Consider the following 18,482-nt stretch of genomic DNA (forward strand, 5'->3'; position numbering starts at 1 on the left):
TAAAAATCCATGGAGCTGATTACGAGAAAATAAATGTTCACATTTGTAGTGCCCCCTAGTGGCGGCACCAAAGTTTTCACAGAGAGTCATTCCAGCTTGAGAAACTTCTGACCTGAATTTTGTATTAATAGGAGTGATTGTTGTTGAAATATGCAACACTTCCTGTTTTGACTGCAACCTACATACATAACTTGCATATTTAAATACGTTTTACATCATCAGAGTCCATAGATAGAAGTTTAGTGCAGATCACACTTGTCTAGAAGAAGTTCGAAAAAGTAGGTTTAAAATATTTTGCAATTTATGAACAAATGAAAAATCTGACTGATAAAAATAGGGTTCCTGTTGGTACTGCATGCATTTCAAAAAAGAACCACAATTTGTTTTTGTATAAACTATTACTATATACTCTATACCACAATTAATCCTGAATCCATCTCTTTTGGCAATGAGTAACTTGCTCAATGCCAACCCAGAGACGAAAAATGAACATCCAAAAGTCTAATCTCCAAAGACAAATGTGTGCTTCATGGCAACAGCATTAACAAGACAGTTCATCCCACAAACAAAAAACATTTTTTCCCTCTTACCTGTAGTGCTATTTATCTATCTAGATTGTTTTTGTGTGAGTTCTGGAGAAATTGCCTTTAGAGATATCAGCCTTTTCTCAAATATGAATCAATTAGATGTAACTGCTTCTGTTGCTCAAAGTGCCAAATTCTACAGCAATGTCTCTCTCCACAAATCATGACCCAGTTATTCAAGATCATCCACAGACCTTGTTATGAATAGTTAGGAACTATTTTCTTTATACCAAACCACACCCACCAACCATATTACTGTGCAAAAGGATGCGTGCATCTATCCATGGACAAGAGGCTCATGGGATATAAACACTTGCAGTATCCTCCTCAGCTGAGCTGTAACATTACCTCACAGTAACTAAAAACTAGCAATGTCAGACTAGGGTTAGGGGACAAGATAAACGCTTCCTCCTTCCTTCCTGTAAATTAACTCTGGGGGTTACTGTTGGATTATTAAGATCATAATTCAAGTAAAACAATTTCCTTACTTACCTTAGGACCACCCCAGTAATTAGGAGGTTATTGAGGAAAAAGTCTTAGTTAATGGCCTTGTAGTTATAGAATATGGACGTAGAGAATGAGGCATTGATAAGTGCTTTACAGGGATTTAAAGTCAATATGCTACTACTATGCATGCTAACAAGCAACTGGTGAATGGTGAACATACATTATACCTTAATGTAAAGTGTTCACAATTTTTCTAATATTTATTTTGAAGTAAGATCTCACTCAAATAATATTAGGAAAGCAGCTTCTCAGCAGTTCTTGTACTTGGCAGTAATACAGTAGCTACATTAGCCTGGCACCTCCTCCTGAGGTTTTTAAAATCCACACTCAATAAAAAGCAAAACAAAACACAGCTGTCCTCAGTAAAAGGTGGCCTTTTTTCAGATGTTAATGCTGTGGGATTACGCAACACTTACAGCATTCAGGCTGCAGTTCATTCTAATCACTCACTTGGATTGATTGAAATCACAAAATGAAGTGCTTGACTGAGGTCAGCTGAGTGCTCATTCACCTGAAATATGTAAGCCTCAGGACTGTATCACAGACTAGACTTTTATTTCATAAGCCAGTTAAAGTATCAGTTTTAGGTCTGCAAATTATAATTGTTTTCATTGATTATCTTGCAGTTATTTTACATTTTTTGTTTGACCCACAGACCCAAAGGTATTCAATTTGCATTCATTAAAGATGGATAAAAGAAGAAAATAGTCACGTCACAAGAGTTTGTCATTTCTGACAAACGATCATTTAAATTAATTATCACAATGGTTGACTATAAATTGCTGTTGGTCGACTGATGGACTAAAAAATTCAGCTCTCGTCAGTTTTATACTAAAATCTTCTGTTGCAGTACATTGTTATGTTTTGATGCAGAGATATAAATTCTCCTGATATGATAGCGGGACTAATCTGAACTTGCACTTTTCTGTTCAGTAATATTATGATCTATCTTAGCTTACCCTATGAGGTTGCTGTAGATTGTTGTGCGGTTTAATTTAATGTCATTTTTAAAATCATGCTGTTTGTGTTCACTTTTCAATTTAGTTAATGAATGAAAAACTGCTCTTTCATAAACAGCAGAGAGTCATTTCTGTAGATCAGTAGTAGAATTACTACCTGATCTTTAAAATGACAAAATCTATAAAATGGTCTTTATTCCCTGGTAAATTAGTTGATGAAGAAATTTAGGAATCGGTTAATTGTTTAATATTTCTTCAGTAAAAACTTCAAAGATGAAAATGGCAAAATGTCATTTGATTGTTTTCATCTTCTTTTTTACTATTATTATATGATGGTTTGCTATGGTTAGCAGGATTTTGGACTCAAGTTGGAAAAGAACATTTTGCAATTGAATTGAATATCTCAGGGAGGCTCAGGGAATTTGTGGCAAACTTTTTCCACTGTTTGCTGAGATTTTATAGACCAAACAATTAAGAAATCTAGAAAACTGGCAGATTAATCAATAATGAAAATAATCATTTATTACAGACCTACTTTGCTTTCCATCATAATTATGAGAGAGACAGAATGATTTTTACTTTTGTATCCACTTTGGTATCAAGAAAAACACGGAAAGGTCACTGCACAAAAAGACAAATAAATAGTGGTAAAACAGGCAGTACATATTAATTGCAAGTTTCCTTAATTTCAGACATGATTCCTGCCACTTTTGATACATTTACAGTCTTACTCAAACTCTGCTGCGCAGGATAGCATGAGACAAAATGTGAGTTTTAAATCTTTTTATACTCAATGAGACTGTAATTGTAAAAAAAAATATGATCACTGTCAATTTTTAGTAGAAAAAAAAAACAAATCCAAATCATTAATTATCATTTAGGTAATTTTTATGTGGCATTCATTTCTTTTCCTCTGGTCTTTTTTTGCACAGACTGGACTGTACTGTACTATCCTCTCTGTTAAGACATAAGAACAACAACCTGATTTTGATCAGTTAGTGTTAGTGGTGGAAAAAGAATTCAGACCATTTACTTGAGTAAATGTAGCACAGTACTACACTGTGAAAGTACTCCATGACCTATACAAGTCCTGCATTCAAAATTTTACTTGAGTAAAAAAAAAAATGTACTTAAATGATCAAAAGTAAAGGTACTCATTATGTAGAATTACCTTTGTCAGTTTGGTTATTGTATAATCATAAATGACTGCATCGTAATTGTTGATATTAGCTGCTCTGCACTGTCTCCCTGTAAAAACCAGAATAGAATTTAAAATCCTTCTCCTTACCTACAAAGCATTAAATGGTCAGGCACCATCTTAAAGAACTTATAGTACCTTATTACCCCAGTAGAACATTGCGATCCCAGAATGCAGGCTTACTGGTGGTTCCTAAAGTCTCTAAAAGCAGAATGGGAGCCAGAGCCTTTAGTTATCAAGCTCCTCTCCTGTGGAACCATCTTCCCGCCATTGTCCAGGAGGCAGACACCCTCTCTACATCTAGGAGCAGGTTTTGATAAAGCTTACCTTTAGGGCTGGCTCAGGCTTGCCTTGGACCAGCCCCTAGCTATGCTGGCATAGGATTAGGCTGCCGAGGGACTTCCAATGACATTCAAACCACCTCTGTTCTTCTCTCCCTCTCCATCTGTATGTGTTCCTGTCTTACCAAAGCATGTTACTGACTTGGCTTCTTCCCCGGAGTCTTTGTGCTTTCTTGTCTTGCAGGTCTGAATGGAGAGCAGCTGAACACGACCTGTTGATTACAGCTGCCCTCCTGCCATGGCCCTGCCGGACATCTACTGCAACTGTACTGCTATTAGCTATGCTATCATTATTATTAGATCATTAGTGCTTTACTATGTTCATATACTATCTGCTATTAATATGTTAATACATCATACACAGAAATATATCACAGAGGCATATACCATGCCATATGTACTTTGTATACCTATAAATCTATTACAGCTGTCAAAACTGTGATTTCTGTCCAACCCTGAATATCTCTCTCTCTCTCTCTCTCTCTCTCTGTCTCTCCCACCCTCCCTCCCTCTCTCAACCGGTCGTAGCAGATGGCCCCCACCTAGAGCCTGGTTCTGCTTGAGGTTTCTGCCTGTTAAAAGGAAGTTTTTCCTCCCCACTGTCGCCAAGTGCTTGCTCGTGAGGGCATTGTTAGGTCTCTGTAGATAAAGAGTTTGGTCTGTACCTGCTCTATATGTAAAGTGTCCTGAGACAACTTTTGTTGGGATTTGCTATATGTGCTATATAAATAAAATTGAATTGATGCAGAACATGTAAGCAGCACTTTACTGCTGTATTTGGTTGAGTGAATTTTAACTGCTTTTCATAATTTTGAGGATTTGAATCGATAGCAATGGATTATATTTTATAATCTGATCATATATGTTGTATGTGAAAACTTAATCTGAAAATGTAGTGGAGTAAAAAGTACATTATCCTCTGAAATGTAACAAAGTAAAAATTTCAAGTAGCATAAAATGGAAATGTATGCCCATGTACAAATACCTCAAAATTGTACCTAAATACAAAACTTGACTTAGTGTTTTTATCACAGAGATGAAACAATTAGTTGATAGATAGAAGCTGAATTTGTCATAATTGAACCTGACTAACTGAAACATCATGTTTACTAATTTTAAATTGATTAATCAAAAAGCCAAAAACTGGTTCCAGCTCAGTAAATGTGAATATTAGCTGATTTTCTTCTTTTCTATTACAGTAGACTGAACATCTGAACAAATGAGTCAATATTTGAATATGTTAATTTGGGAAACTGAAATTGGCATTTTTAAATTTGTATTGACATCTATAGACCTAACAATTAATAATAAAAAAAAATAGTCGCAGCCCCAATTTAGCTACTTTACTCTACTGCTTAATCTTCAAAACTTGGTTATCATGGCACTGCTACTAAAATGTTCCTATGGAAAATAAATGATGGACAGTTTCATTATTTTTACCTCATAAAACATTTTTGCAAGCGATCACTGCCCTTTCAATCTGTCCATTTCAAATGAATGATATGAAAACCAAGAATCAACAGTTAATAACCAGCTTTGTGATGGTGATTATACAGAACCCCCACTGTTGCTGGAAGTTGGACTTCCTTTGTGACACCTGCACCTGCTCACGTTTTAGGAAATTGTAGGAAAGAGGCATTGTTCATATCATGCTTACATACAGTGGAAAAGAAAAAAAAGAAGAGCCACTCCAAAGTTCACTTTTCCAACACATAAAAGGAAATATATTTAGAAAATTGTTCATACTGAAGAACTCATATCATTGCAGAGTCATTTACACAGGGGACAGTCGTATGTCAGTCTGTCATATTCATATACATGGTTGCTCAGATGCACACACTACCTCCTCTTTCATTGCAAAGTAGTCACATTTGTAGAATGTGTAGTTCCTTTGCAGACAGTTAAACATTTTCAGAATAGAATTAGCATTTCATTCCTCAGCAATTTTTGTACTTGATTGAAGCACTAATAGTATTGGACATCACATTTCTGAAGTGGCAAACAAGGAATATGGTGAAATTGTTCCTTTTTGTGTATGACAAATCAAGAGAAAAATCAAGACTTGCATTCAGTTTTTTTTACAAACACATCTCACTACATAGTCGATCTTTTTATAAATGTGTGGTTTAGAAATGCCACCCACAATGCAAGGGATGTGCATAGGTGTCAAATCAATGTCCAGCTCCATCACAGCTAGTTTTGGAGGTTTACAGAGGGACACTGGGGACACTGACTGACTGACTGACTGACAGCATGGAAGCTTGCAAATGTCCACATGCATGATAACCTCATCCAAATCTCTAAAACATTTATGGATTTATTTAGAAGAGACAGTACCTGGTAGGTAGGTAGGTAGGTAGGTAGAAAGGTGCATGTGTGTGCATGGCGATACTGTAACTGTACCGAAGGCTAGCAATAGAAAATGCAACCCAGCATTACAGCTTAGAAAGAAAAAACAGGAATGAACAAACAATGAGGACCAGTGACATGGTCTGTAGATGAGAAGACATTGCAGTGTGTTTGTGTGCTTTTACTTTAGTCTGCTAATCAAAAGAAAACTCACTGACAGTGTCTTTCTACAAATGGTTTAGTACTCCAACACCCAACAGGACTACAAAGTGACGGGAGGGTTGTGGTGGAGATGTGAAGAGCTAGCAGAACATCAACATGGGAGGACAGAACACAGTACTGTCTCTTTAAAACAAACATCTACAAAAATGTTGCCTCCTAGCTAGTACAGACATGACAATATTCAATTTTGTTTACTCTGTTTTTATACAACACTATAACTATGTCGTCTGTCAGGGCAAGAGTCAAATAACTGGTTGTTTGTGCAGCGTTCAAGAGGATTTCAACTGAATCATGTGGTGGCTTTCACAGTACGCTGAAGGAGTTTTGATCAAGTGCAGTGTAGAGTGAGGTTTTCCATTGTCTTGTGTTAATTGTTTTATTTTTTCATTATTTATTCTTATTTTGAAGAGGGAATGATGGGGAGTTTGGTCCAGGTGTTGCCGATGGAAGGGGGGAGGTGGAGGAGATGCTGGAGGTTGGGCTGCAGGTCAGTAGACCCAGGAAACGGGAACCCACTGGCTGGTGGTGCACACTAGATTGATGGCCTCCTCCAGGTGCCTGATGGTCTCATCAATCTCGTTGTTGATGATGGTCAGGTCAAAGTAGTGGGCGTAGGTCTTCTGCAGGATCTCGGACTCCTTCTGCAGCCGTTGGAGAGACTCATCCTGGAGCAGCCAGACAAAGAGAGGGTGTTAGACACTGATCAAGGCAGAGAGAGTGAAGGAGACAAGTCTACACATGCAGGACTTCAAGTGAGATTCTTAAGGCCCCTACATAGTGTGCAATTGAACTACCTGAGAGGAGAGTTGAAAAACAAATCTGAAATCTTTGGTCATCAAACTAGAACAGTGAATCCAGACTGCCTGAGACACGAGGCCACAAGCATGGTTTTCTTATTCTAATGGTTTTAGTGACAGAAGATGCTGTGTCAGTCCTGACTTTGTATGTGTGTGTGTGTGTGTGTGTGTTTGTGTGTGTGTGTGCGTGTGTCGTGGCAGTCTGATGGTGTGGTGACAGGACAGAGAGCACAGTTTCCTCTCAGCACCAAAGTGCCAGCAGTAGAAGCTGTATTTAGGCTTCTAGATGCTACTTTGTGATAGTTTCAGTTTCAGTCTGACTTTGGTTTACTTTAAATACAAGAATTCACCAGTTCTTTTGTATTCAAACAAAAGTTATGTTTACTTTCAGTGTTACTCATCAAAACTCATTGCATTGTATTCTTGAGGTCCAACATATGTTTTAAATGCAATTCCTTCCTCATAAAAGTCAGTATTAAATTTGGGTACATCCATCCTAGCAGTCTTCTTCACTGCCACAATGCTTATGAGTATTCTCTGTTTCATAGAATTGTAAATTGCCTGTTTTGGGGGGTTATACTGCTTATAACCCATAGCTCCAAAGTGACCAACGGAAATACAGCATAAAGCAGAATTCACTGGCAAGCATTACGCTATTTTTGAGTAAGGTGAAAAAAAGAAAAAACAAGTGCCAGTGCTCCTACGATACATCTTTTTCCAGTATATCACATTGGACCCACAGTGTGACATGTGGTCAACCTGCAAGGTGGCTGTTACAGCACAGTGTGTAAGGAGTCTTCACTCAGCAGATTAAGAATGAATGGGAAAACACAAAAGACAGCACTAACTGACAAGAACCATGCCAACAAGCATATGGCAAGGAATGAACACATAATTAAAAAAAACACTACCTAGTCACTATTCTGTCAGGTTCTACTTACGGGCAGCGTTCGACACCACCTGGGCATCTGTGGTGGAGTGCCAAAGAAACAAATGCATGCAGCATGCAAAATTAAATGAGTGCAAAGGAATGAGTGACTGCTGGAACACATGCATGCTTTGTGCTTGTAGTGCTTCACATAATGACTTTGCAGATTTTTGGATGTAATTAGTTTTTTTTCATATGGCAATAGAGTAAAATAATAACTTGCCAGAATGACTTATCAGTTAAACATGTAATGCAGGTTTGAGGTGAAAGCTCAATTAAACCATGAATTGATCGACAGAAATGATAACAGCAGCTATTTTGATAATTGAACAATTGTGTCAGTAATTTGTCAAGCTAACATGCCAAATATTTGCTGGTTTCAGCTTCTTGAATGAAAGAATTCACTGCTGTTTTTATGCATTTGTCAAATATGACGGTAAACTGACTATTTTAACCAATTTTAATTCATTGTTCAGGAATGTATTAACATTGCATTTGCAGTTATGCATAAGAAGAAAAGAAGAAAATCCTTTAGTGTATTTTTACAAGTTATGACAGTATTTGAACAGGACTTTAGTTTGGTATTAGTTTTTTAAAGGATAAGGCTGGTGTCCCTCAGTGCTGACTTCCCCACTTTACAGTATTAGCTGTTTTGTTCCTTCTGAAGATGTTATTTTTATAAAATGCTAGTTTCATTCCTGTAACAACTGGACACCATAGGTTTTTGCATTTGTTGCGGACCATTTTCAACTGCAGATAAAACACATTTGGTGCACTAGTGAGCATTTACATGTGGAATTGAGTCAAAATAAACTGTGTTTGTGTTTATGTAATAAAGGAACACGTCATCCAGTGCTACAGTGTGGCTCATTGATGTGTTTTTAATGGTTTAGTGGAGCTCCTTCGCACAGAGGAATGAAAGATAACAGACTTTGGTTATGCACACAATATTTGTTGAAAGGATATATTCATTACTGTTAGATTTTGTTAACAGCAAGAAAAATGTAGAACATCATGAGCCTTATGATTCAAAATGCATCACCTTTTCAGTGTGTTTGGTGTATTCCTACCTCATTGATGCCTGGCGTGATAGTTGGTGCAGCAATAAAGACAACATATGGGGTAAACTCTGCTGTCCGCAGGACCTTCAGGGCCTGATAGAGAACAGATGTTAGAGGGCAAATAGTCCTAATATATGTATGCATGCCCACTCACACCTCCACACACGCACGCACACGCACAAGCGCGCGCACGCACACGCACAAGCGCGCGCACACACACACACACACACACACGCGCACGCACGCACGCACGCACGCACGCACGCACGCACGCACGCACGCACGCACACACACACACACACACACACACACACACACACACACACACACACACACCTGAGGTTCAACATCCAGTATAGCTATGAGTCCCTGTTGGTGGATTTTCCGGATCGTCTCCAGCCGCGTCCCGTACATGGCGTCCTCGTGGCTGCCATATTCCAGGTACTCGTTGTTGCTGATGTCCTGCATCATCTGGTCGTGGGAAACAAAGTAGTAGTTCTTCCCGTTCTCCTCGTCCTTCTTTGGAAGTCTAGTTGTGTCTATGGGAGACCAGAAGACACAGGAGAAAGTTAATTTAAACACAAGATACTTGTGCTCAAAAAGAGGATTCATTCTCAGTGAAGAACCTTGGAGCTCTAATCTGCCTCTATACCTGCCAAAGAGCAGTGATTCCTAACACGTCTCTGGGGGTCATCAGGTGGAAACCTCCCTTCAACAGTGTTTCGCCTACTTAGTCCCACTACACCTCCAGGAGGTTAGGCAGTGAACTCCGGCGTCCCAGAGTCACCCCCCCAGTGCCAGTTCACACTGCTCCTACACAATCCAAACAGCACCGCCACGTTCAACTGACCCAGAGATGCTCCAGGTAGTGGCCAGTACCGATGCTACCATTTAACTATTGCTAATGCTAATGCTAACCGCTAGGAAGAACAGAAGAAGACAATACAGTTCTGATGCTACCATTTAGCTAATGTTACGTGCTAACCGCTACCTGCTAAGAGGAACAGAAGAAGCCAATAAAGCTAGATTCACCTATACTGTTAATGTTAATTGCTAGCCACCAATACTAACTGCTAAGATACTATCATACTCTCACCGCTTTAGCTATTGTTAGCTGCTACAATGCTACCACAGGCCTAGATGCCACATGTAACTGCCGATTGCCACACTACCATCATCTACCCCTGCCTCTCACCAACTGCACCAAGAAAAAGCGGGGTGGGAATACAAACCCTGGTTCGGGTAGGGGATAGAAAATAAAGAGGTAGAGTCAAAAGATGAAAGTAGGGATTGGATACAGACCCTTGTTCGGGTAGGGGGTGGAAAATTTAGAAGGTGCTGAAGGTGGAGGCCTAAACCACAGACTAGATTTAACAGCCTCTTCTAACATTTCCTTCAAGAAGCAGCAAACCCTACCATTTCCTTCAAAAAGCAAACAGAGCAGGAAAACAAACCCTAACATTTCCTTCAAGAAGCAAACAAAACAGGAAAACAACCAAAAAAGATCAAAAAACAAGCCAACTCTGTGTCTTACCACGCAAACTCACCTGAACAGGCCGCATGGTCCCAAAGAGAGACTCTAGCTGGCCACACCCCCACCTTATCTAAACTTCCTGGTTCTCTTCCTATTGGCAGAGCGAGAAGATGGGGCGGGGAAAGCAGAGCAGAGGAGAGGTGTCTTGTTCAGACATTAACCTCTTCTCTTGCCGGGTTAGGCATGCATGTCCTCTGCCCCCCCCCCCCCCCCCCCCCCCCACTGTCCCTATTTCACCCCCCAACTACTATTATTTCTCCTGATCCATATCCACTGACTAGACCTAGCAGCCTCATCTGACATCTCCCTCACTGTCTTTCTTAAATTTTGCCCATGCACTCCCAGCTCCCTCAACAGTGAAACAGCTGACCCTGCAACAAAACCTCTACACCCCACTTCAACCGGACAGACCCTGGTCTTCCATCCCCTCTGCTCAGATTCTGTCTTTAAATCTGCATACTTAGTCTTCTTCCTTTCATAAGCTGCCTCCACTGAATTTTCCCAAGGGACTGTTAACTCAATAAAATACACAGTCTTTTTACTCATGGACCATAAGACAATGTCCGGCCTCAGATTACTATAAACTATTTCCTGGGGCACAACTAGCTTTCCTCCCAAGTCGACCTGCATTGGCCAATCATCAGCCCCTACCAGGCAGCCACCTACCTGCTTTCTCCCTGACTTAGCAGCTCTATTTTTCTCCCCCTCTCGAACAAACTGCACATCTAACCTCTCCTTTCTAGAACTTCCAGAATTCACCTGCTTCCTTCTCTCCTCAATGCCTGCGGCTAAGCTTCTCAGCACCTGATTATGCCGCCATGTATACCGGCCTTGTGATAAGCTAATTCTACAACCTGACAAAATGTGCTTTAAACTTGCTGTACCTGAGCAGAGTGGGCACGATTGATCGCCCTGTACCCAGAGACTTAGGTTCTGCGGGGTTGGCAACACATCGTATGTCGCCCCTATCAGAAACTTAATACGGCCTTCCTCCATATTCCACAGGTCCCTCCAACTAAGTTTCCTCTTCTCAACACCTTCCCAATTCAACCATTGTCCCTGTTTGGCTTGACCAACTGCTTTTGCCCCTCTTAACAACTCCTCCTGCCTACGCACCTGTTCCACTACAAGCTTTCTTTTCTCCTTTAGACCTGCTTTATTCCACACTGGTTTGCCTGGGCCAAGCCCCAAGCCTCCCCGGCCAAATTGAACATTTCCTACTATTTCTGCATGCCTGAGAGCTGCCTCTGCCTCCTGCACTGCTGCCCTTGGGTTCCATTTCCTCCCCCCAGAAGGATTCGGAACCACATTGCTAACTAACATGTCCTTACTCCCAGATAATAAGAGTTCTGTCCTAACCTTAGTGCATTTAAACTCCTCTGTTAGACTGGATACTGGCAGCTGAAGCATTCCTTTCCCATACAAAGCTACATTGCTTAAGCACCTGGGAGCACCCAACCATTTTCTAATATAAGAGCTAACTAGCCTTTCCATTCTCTCTGCTACAGATAATGGGACTTCATATACTGACATTGGCCACATTAACCTAGGATACAAGCCAAACTGCAAGCACCACAACCTCAGTTTTCCTGGGAGCCCTGATTTATCTATTCTCTCCAGCCCTTCTGCAACATCCTTTCTAAATTGCACAACCTGTTCAACATCATTCAGGTCCACATTGTACCACCGTCCTAGACTCTTAACTGATTTCTCCCTAATTGTTGGGATTTCCTCACCATCTATAGCAAACTTCCTATCACTTACTTTCCCTCTGTATATTGAAATACTCCTTGACTTACTAGGCTTAATCTTCATACTAGCCCACTTGAGATTCTGATTGACTTTATCTAACAACCTCCTTGTACATGGCACTGTTGAAGTTAGCAGTGTCATATCATCCATATAAGCCCTAATTGGTGGAAGACGCATTCCATTCTGCCGTCTCTCTCCACCTACGACCCACTTGGAAGCCCTAATAATTACCTCCATAGCCATTGTGAAAGCTAGCGGGGACACTGTACATCCTGCCATAATACCAACCTCCAATCTTTGCCAGCCTGTTGTGAGCTCTGCGATACTTGCACACAGTCTGATGTCTTGGAAATATGCTTTCACCAAGTTAACAACTATCTCCGGCACTTTAAAGTAGTCAAAGGAACTCCAAATAAGGTTATGTGGCACTGACCCAAACGCATTAGCCAGATCTAAAAATACAACATTCAAGTCTCTTTTCTCCCTCTTAGCTGTCTGAATCTGATGCCAAATCATGCTAGTATGCTCTAAGCCTCCCGCAAATCCTGGTATCCCTGCTTTTTGCACTGTCGTATCTATCATACCATTCCTTTCTAAGTATTTAGCCAGCCTCTGTGCTACGATACTAAAGAAAATCTTTCCCTCAACATTTAGGAGAGAAATCATCCGAAACTGGCTAAGGTCCGATGACTCCTTCTCCTTAGGGATGAAGACACCTCCTGCCCTGCGCCATGCTCTTGGAATACTTTGTTTCTCCCAAACTATTCTCAGGTATCTCCATAGTGTCCTTAAGATGCCAGGTGCACTCTTATAGACACGGTAGGGGACTCCATTAGGCCCTGGGGCCGAAGAAGCCTTTGCATGCCTAACCACCTCCACCACTTCTCTCCACCTAGGTGGGCTCACATCCATCTCCTGCTCCACTTCCCCTAATGGTGGCATGTCAGGTGGAAGACCTATGTTCCTATTCTCCTTTGAATCTGAATACGTCGACTTCAAATACTGTTCAATCTCTGATTTCGTTGCCTTAAGTTGCCCTCCTTTTTCTTGATTAAACAAGCCTTTCACAAAATTAAAGGGGTTCCTAAAAAATGCTGACCTTGCACGTTCCTTCTTCTTTCTCTTCTCCCTAAGGTGTTCTGCCCTTCTGAGTACTGCTAAATTTTACATTTGTCAGAAAATTTACATTTCCTGACACATACAGTGGCATTCTTCTGTGGAGGACCTTGATCATGTGTCTTACGTGGGATAGGGTACGCAAATCTGTCAGGGTGTTTGGTTATGAGTGTGTTCTTGATGTGTCTCCTCCCGACTCCATGGGCACCTGACAAAGACACACACACTCAGTGAGATCAGTTATGAAGGCAGATGTCCCCATTTCTTGCTGCTACACTTGACAGAACTTACCTAACAAAACTAGTGTTTTCCTCTTGAAAGCAGGAAGCTTCACAACCTCTTCATATGTCACAAGATCTAGTTGGTCAAACACTGGAAGTGAGAGAGAGAAAGAGAGTAAGAGGATGTGGAGAGGAGTGTACTGGAGGGCTCTAGAGAGAGTGAGGGGAATAAGGTGTACTAAAGAGTCTTAAACACATCTGGGAACTATGTGGTGACAACAAAAGAAACTTGGGTCACTTGTCCAAACAAAGCAAATCAAAAATTCTCACTGGCAACAAGCCTACAGTCCAGACAGTGAGTGGAAATGACCAGTGGAGACCTGAGATCAGCTGTGAAGTGATGAGGACTCCTTTCAAAAAACCTCTGGGTTCTGAGATTAAATAAATCTGACTAGACAGTAATTCATTCAGGGACAAAACAGTTCATGAGAATGGTTCATGTCCCGATATAATCCAGCAAAGATGGTGCTGGTCAAGAGATATATTTAGCTGTACCAGAAAAATGAAAGTGAAACGATTACTGTTGTGTTAAACATCTGTGCCTGCGTCCATAAAGCGTAGGACAAGGAACAACTCCACTTTATTGCGAAGTGAGAAATATTTTTGTGTGATTTCTGAAAGTCTAGCAGAAAAGCTGCCATGGCAATGACACTGCTGTTCGTCTAATTTTGCTCGTCATCCACATCTCATTGATGTTTGCGTCTTTATAGTGTGGGTCCAAGAACTAGTTTGTGAAAAAGAGAGGAAAACAAGCTTAACTGGATTGAGGATAACAGACGTGTTGTCAGATGAAAAAAAAAACAGCTGAATACATCTGACTGACAGTATCATCCAGTCAAAATTAGTCAATTCATTTGTTCTTACAATTCTGATAAAGCAATTTAGTTTTTTTGGGGAATAATGCCCAAAATTCCCCAGTTCCAGCTTCTCAAATATGTGTATTTGCTGCTTTTCTTTGTCTTCTATGATAGTACATTGAACATCTCAGAGTTTCTGACTGCTGCCAAACTAAACACATAATTTGAATATTCCAGCTCGGACTTTGAGAAATTATGATGGGCACATTTCACTTTTTTATTTATTTATTTATCTATTTTTTAGAATTTCTTGACTGAATGAATCAAGACAATAATTGGCAGATCAATCAATGATGAAAATAGTTAGTTGCAGCCCTCGTCTTAAGCAACAATTGTGGCAAAGTTAAACAGACAATATCAACTGAATTTCTAAAAAGAAGAAAAAGTGGAGAGAGTACCGGTTTTAACAAGAACAAGAACAGTTCACATTAGAAGTTGTATTTCCAGGCCGATTATGGAAGGCTATTCTGTCAATGGCTAATGAGTAAAGAGTCCTGTCATGTTCATTCAGCCAGTGGACACTGAAGAGTTGAGTCAAGTCCACACTTTTAGCCCCACGTGCAGCACATTACCCATTAAATATGTCAGCTGCAGCTTGCCCCCGGCTTCAAATTTTGTTCATCAATGATGAAATTGTTTTGCTGCTAAGAATGTTTGTGCAAAGGAGGAGTTTAGGGAAGTGTATTATCAATAAATCAACTAATTATTTTCTTGATTGTGATTTTTGTAAAATGTCAGAATATAGTTAATTCTACTTTATTAAGATGTTTCCTAACAACATGATTCAAGTTAAATCTGTGCAACTATAATAAGGTAACTTTGAAAACTACTTACTAAAAATGACATGTTATTACAGATCACACACTATCCATCCTTTATCCTGACTTTGTCATAAGATAAAGATATAGGTTAACTTTAGTGACAGTGCTTTAAGTTAATGTTGGGTACAACTTTCCAAAAATTTCTGTGTGACAAAGCACAGACCAGAATAAATGAAGGAAATTGCAGGTTGTCTGTTGTTGAGTGTATCACATGTTCGACATGTTCACTGTACCACTGTTTCACAGCCTGTAACATGAGCCTCCGTGCAGCTGCCATCTCAAGGCGCTGCCATCTCAAGGCGCTGACTAGCGAAATACAATAGGTTACATTGTAGCGCTCTTAGCGTTTACAGATATATGCATAATTCACCTTTGTACACTTGTGTTCAGTTCTGTGTTAATTCGTAGGTTTTAATGTTTCACTGCACATAATACGTGCGGTCACTTTAAGAGTTCTGGTTATGATATGTTCCGGTGATGTTTACACATGCGGCATTACTGTTCATGCGCAGCGCCATGTTTTAACGGTGTTGAAAAATGAATAAATGAGACTCACGCCTCCGAGTCGAAACGTGAGAAGTATCCTGCATTATCTTTACAAACAATGCCACTTCCACAACATACATAATACAAGTTTGTATTGCAACAAGTTAGTGACTGTAGTGAGGGAAGGGAAGATACTGCTGATATGATATGTTGAAACCTGAGACTTCAGTGCTTGGTTGCTATTTAATTATTTTCTGTCTGGGTCGGCTAGTGACTACACTTGACCAAATATGGATCAGAAAATGGATGAACATCTAAGCAGAAAATGTCTGAAACACACAAATTAAGCTACATGGTTTCAATTTTGTCTCAGTTTTCTGTTGTTTTTTGATTGTATCAACAGACACAAAACTAAAAACTGGCACAGACACGTCTGACTAAATCTACAGGGTTAATAAAATAAACAGAGAGAAGAAGAGAGAGAGGAAGTGGAAGAGAGTAAAAGAGAGAGAGAGAAGGAGTTGGTTGCTGTCACTGGTTGTTACTTACATGCAGAGAGGCCGTTCAGTAGGAGAAAGCAAGAAAGATGAACAGAAGGGGTCATAACATGGTTCAGTTACAACAGCAGAACCACAAAACATTCCTCACAAACAGCTGGGCCGCTGTGCAGCACTGCACAACAGAGCAATGGAAACAGAAGCAACATATTAGTGTTGTTGCTGTTGAAGGGTATATCCTCTGCAGCGTGGTGATAACATGCACTGTCACCAGCAGCCCTACAGAACCTGAGAGGACTGTGATCAGTTACAGTCGACAGTTTTCAGGGGATATTAAAACCATTATTTCCCAGGAATCTTCATGGGAAAACTGTAACTTTTGGCCATGAATGAACTTTGACTCTAAACAGCAGATAACTGATCATAAAATTGTGTGATTTACAATTTTATATTTTGATATTATTTATTCAAATTTGTGTTTTATTCAAAATGTATTACATGGAAATATTTTATCCTTGAGATGGAATTGTCTGAGCCTCTGAGATTATTACTATGGCTGTTTACCATCACAACATTTTTAATATGAGACTTGAATTTATGTGCTAATACTGAATACTGAAAGTATTGTACAGGACTACAGTAGTTGTTCAGGGCAGTATTATAACAATACCTCAGCACCTTTGTCCAGGGAATATAAATATTGTTTAACCCTTTTATCAGATAGCAAATTATGCCAAACTGCTCAATACATCACTGTTTAATAAAGAAATCTGCCTCGCTAAAATATAGTGAAAAGTTTCCTGATTTGGATCCTAAACATTTCAGTCAGTACTCAGAAACTAATGGGATTTTAACACCTAGTCCTAGTTGCTGCTGTGTGCAGTGAAGGAAAAACCATTGCATGCAGTCATTTGGGGTGTTGTTTCAGTGGTCTGAGACATGGGAGTGTACTTGGACATTTAGCAGTAATGCTAGTGTCTCATGCACTTGATGCTCCACTTGTTGTTTGTGGACAGAGGCCTGCATGTCCAGTAAAGTCTTCTGTTTACAGATTTTCGTTCTTATTTTCAAAAAAATATTTTGCCACATAGCTGTACTGTTCTGAGCTGCCGATTTGGTATGAATAGAAGTCATCACCGCAATAACTACGATTTAAGGTTGGAATTATTTAGCTGTGAAAGTTGGTGGTTGACAGCTGTGGGTACACAGCTACAGACACCTGACAGCCCGAACACAGTGACAACGATGCCAATACCACATATCATCTCCACTCTGCACTGCCTCTAACTCTAAACTCCCTCCCTCCACTACCGTTTACAAGATTATTCAGTTAAACCTTTTTATTGTACTTGCATACAAAGAAACATAGTCGTGCCATTCTAAGATAGATAAAAGAATAAAAAAGAGAAAAAAATATGGTTCTGTTTCATACAGTTACATTCATTATTTTTGTTTTGCTTTAACTAATTGTTTTTGTTTTTTGTTAAAATGCTATTTGCTGACATTATGTCAACCAAATGATTCATTGACAAATGATCAGATTAATCACTAATGGTAATAATCATTGGTTAAAACCATAACCTGTGATTTTGGGTCACAGGTATTAAATGTAGATACTGGTTTATCAGAGGAGTACAGAAGACTCACAATCACCTGTGGTCAGATCACCCTTAACAATCACCAGCTTGTGGTGGACTACAATAATTCAAATATGGACGTTGCTGCAAAGAAGCTCCAAAACATGGCTGCTTCACACACATCTTCAGCCCGACAGCACAGAAGATCTATACAGTCACTACAGTTTCAAGGTGGATAGCCAAGATTAGGGCCACCAATTCAGTATCCCCTTGTGTTCCCAAGTTATGGTGTTGAATAATGGTAAGAAAAGTATTTTTACAAAACATTATGACGTGACAGTGAAGTAATCTTTGACCTTGTGGATATGAAACATCAGCATCAATTTCTAATCAGTCCATCTTTGAGTCCAAGTGAATGTTTGTACAAAATTTGGAGAAATTCCTTTTAGGCATTCCTGAGATATGTGGTTCATGACAATAGGACGTACAGACGTATGGACATACGTAAATAATGCCTCCAGCCACCGCTGTCTTCGGCGCAGAGGCATAAAATGTCACCATCGTCCAAATTTCGCTTCATCGACTGTTTTTAAAGTCCCTCTTTCACGGCCTGTC

At 39.9% G+C, this 18,482-nt stretch overlaps 1 protein-coding gene across 7 annotated transcripts in view; it reads right to left on the reverse strand.

The window, feature by feature from the left end:
- Nucleotides 1–5,291: 5,291 nt before the first annotated feature.
- caska (calcium/calmodulin-dependent serine protein kinase a) overlaps nt 5,292–18,482 on the reverse strand; it is a 133,229-nt gene continuing 120,038 nt past the window's right edge. For all 7 annotated transcript variants that reach the window (XM_041951242.1, XM_041951240.1, XM_041951238.1 and 4 more), the window contains 5 exons: nt 13,640–13,720; nt 13,476–13,556; nt 9,283–9,485; nt 8,956–9,039; nt 5,292–6,825 (listed from right to left, as the gene is read on the reverse strand). In XM_041951242.1, the coding sequence (XP_041807176.1) occupies nt 6,649–6,825; nt 8,956–9,039; nt 9,283–9,485; nt 13,476–13,556; nt 13,640–13,720 (626 nt within the window). In that variant the 3' untranslated portion in view covers nt 5,292–6,648. The remainder of the gene's footprint in view (nt 6,826–8,955; nt 9,040–9,282; nt 9,486–13,475; nt 13,557–13,639; nt 13,721–18,482) is intronic.

Source organism: Chelmon rostratus, chromosome 13 (assembly GCF_017976325.1).
Source record: "Chelmon rostratus isolate fCheRos1 chromosome 13, fCheRos1.pri, whole genome shotgun sequence".
In the NCBI taxonomy this organism is placed as follows: Eukaryota; Metazoa; Chordata; class Actinopteri; order Chaetodontiformes; family Chaetodontidae; genus Chelmon; species Chelmon rostratus.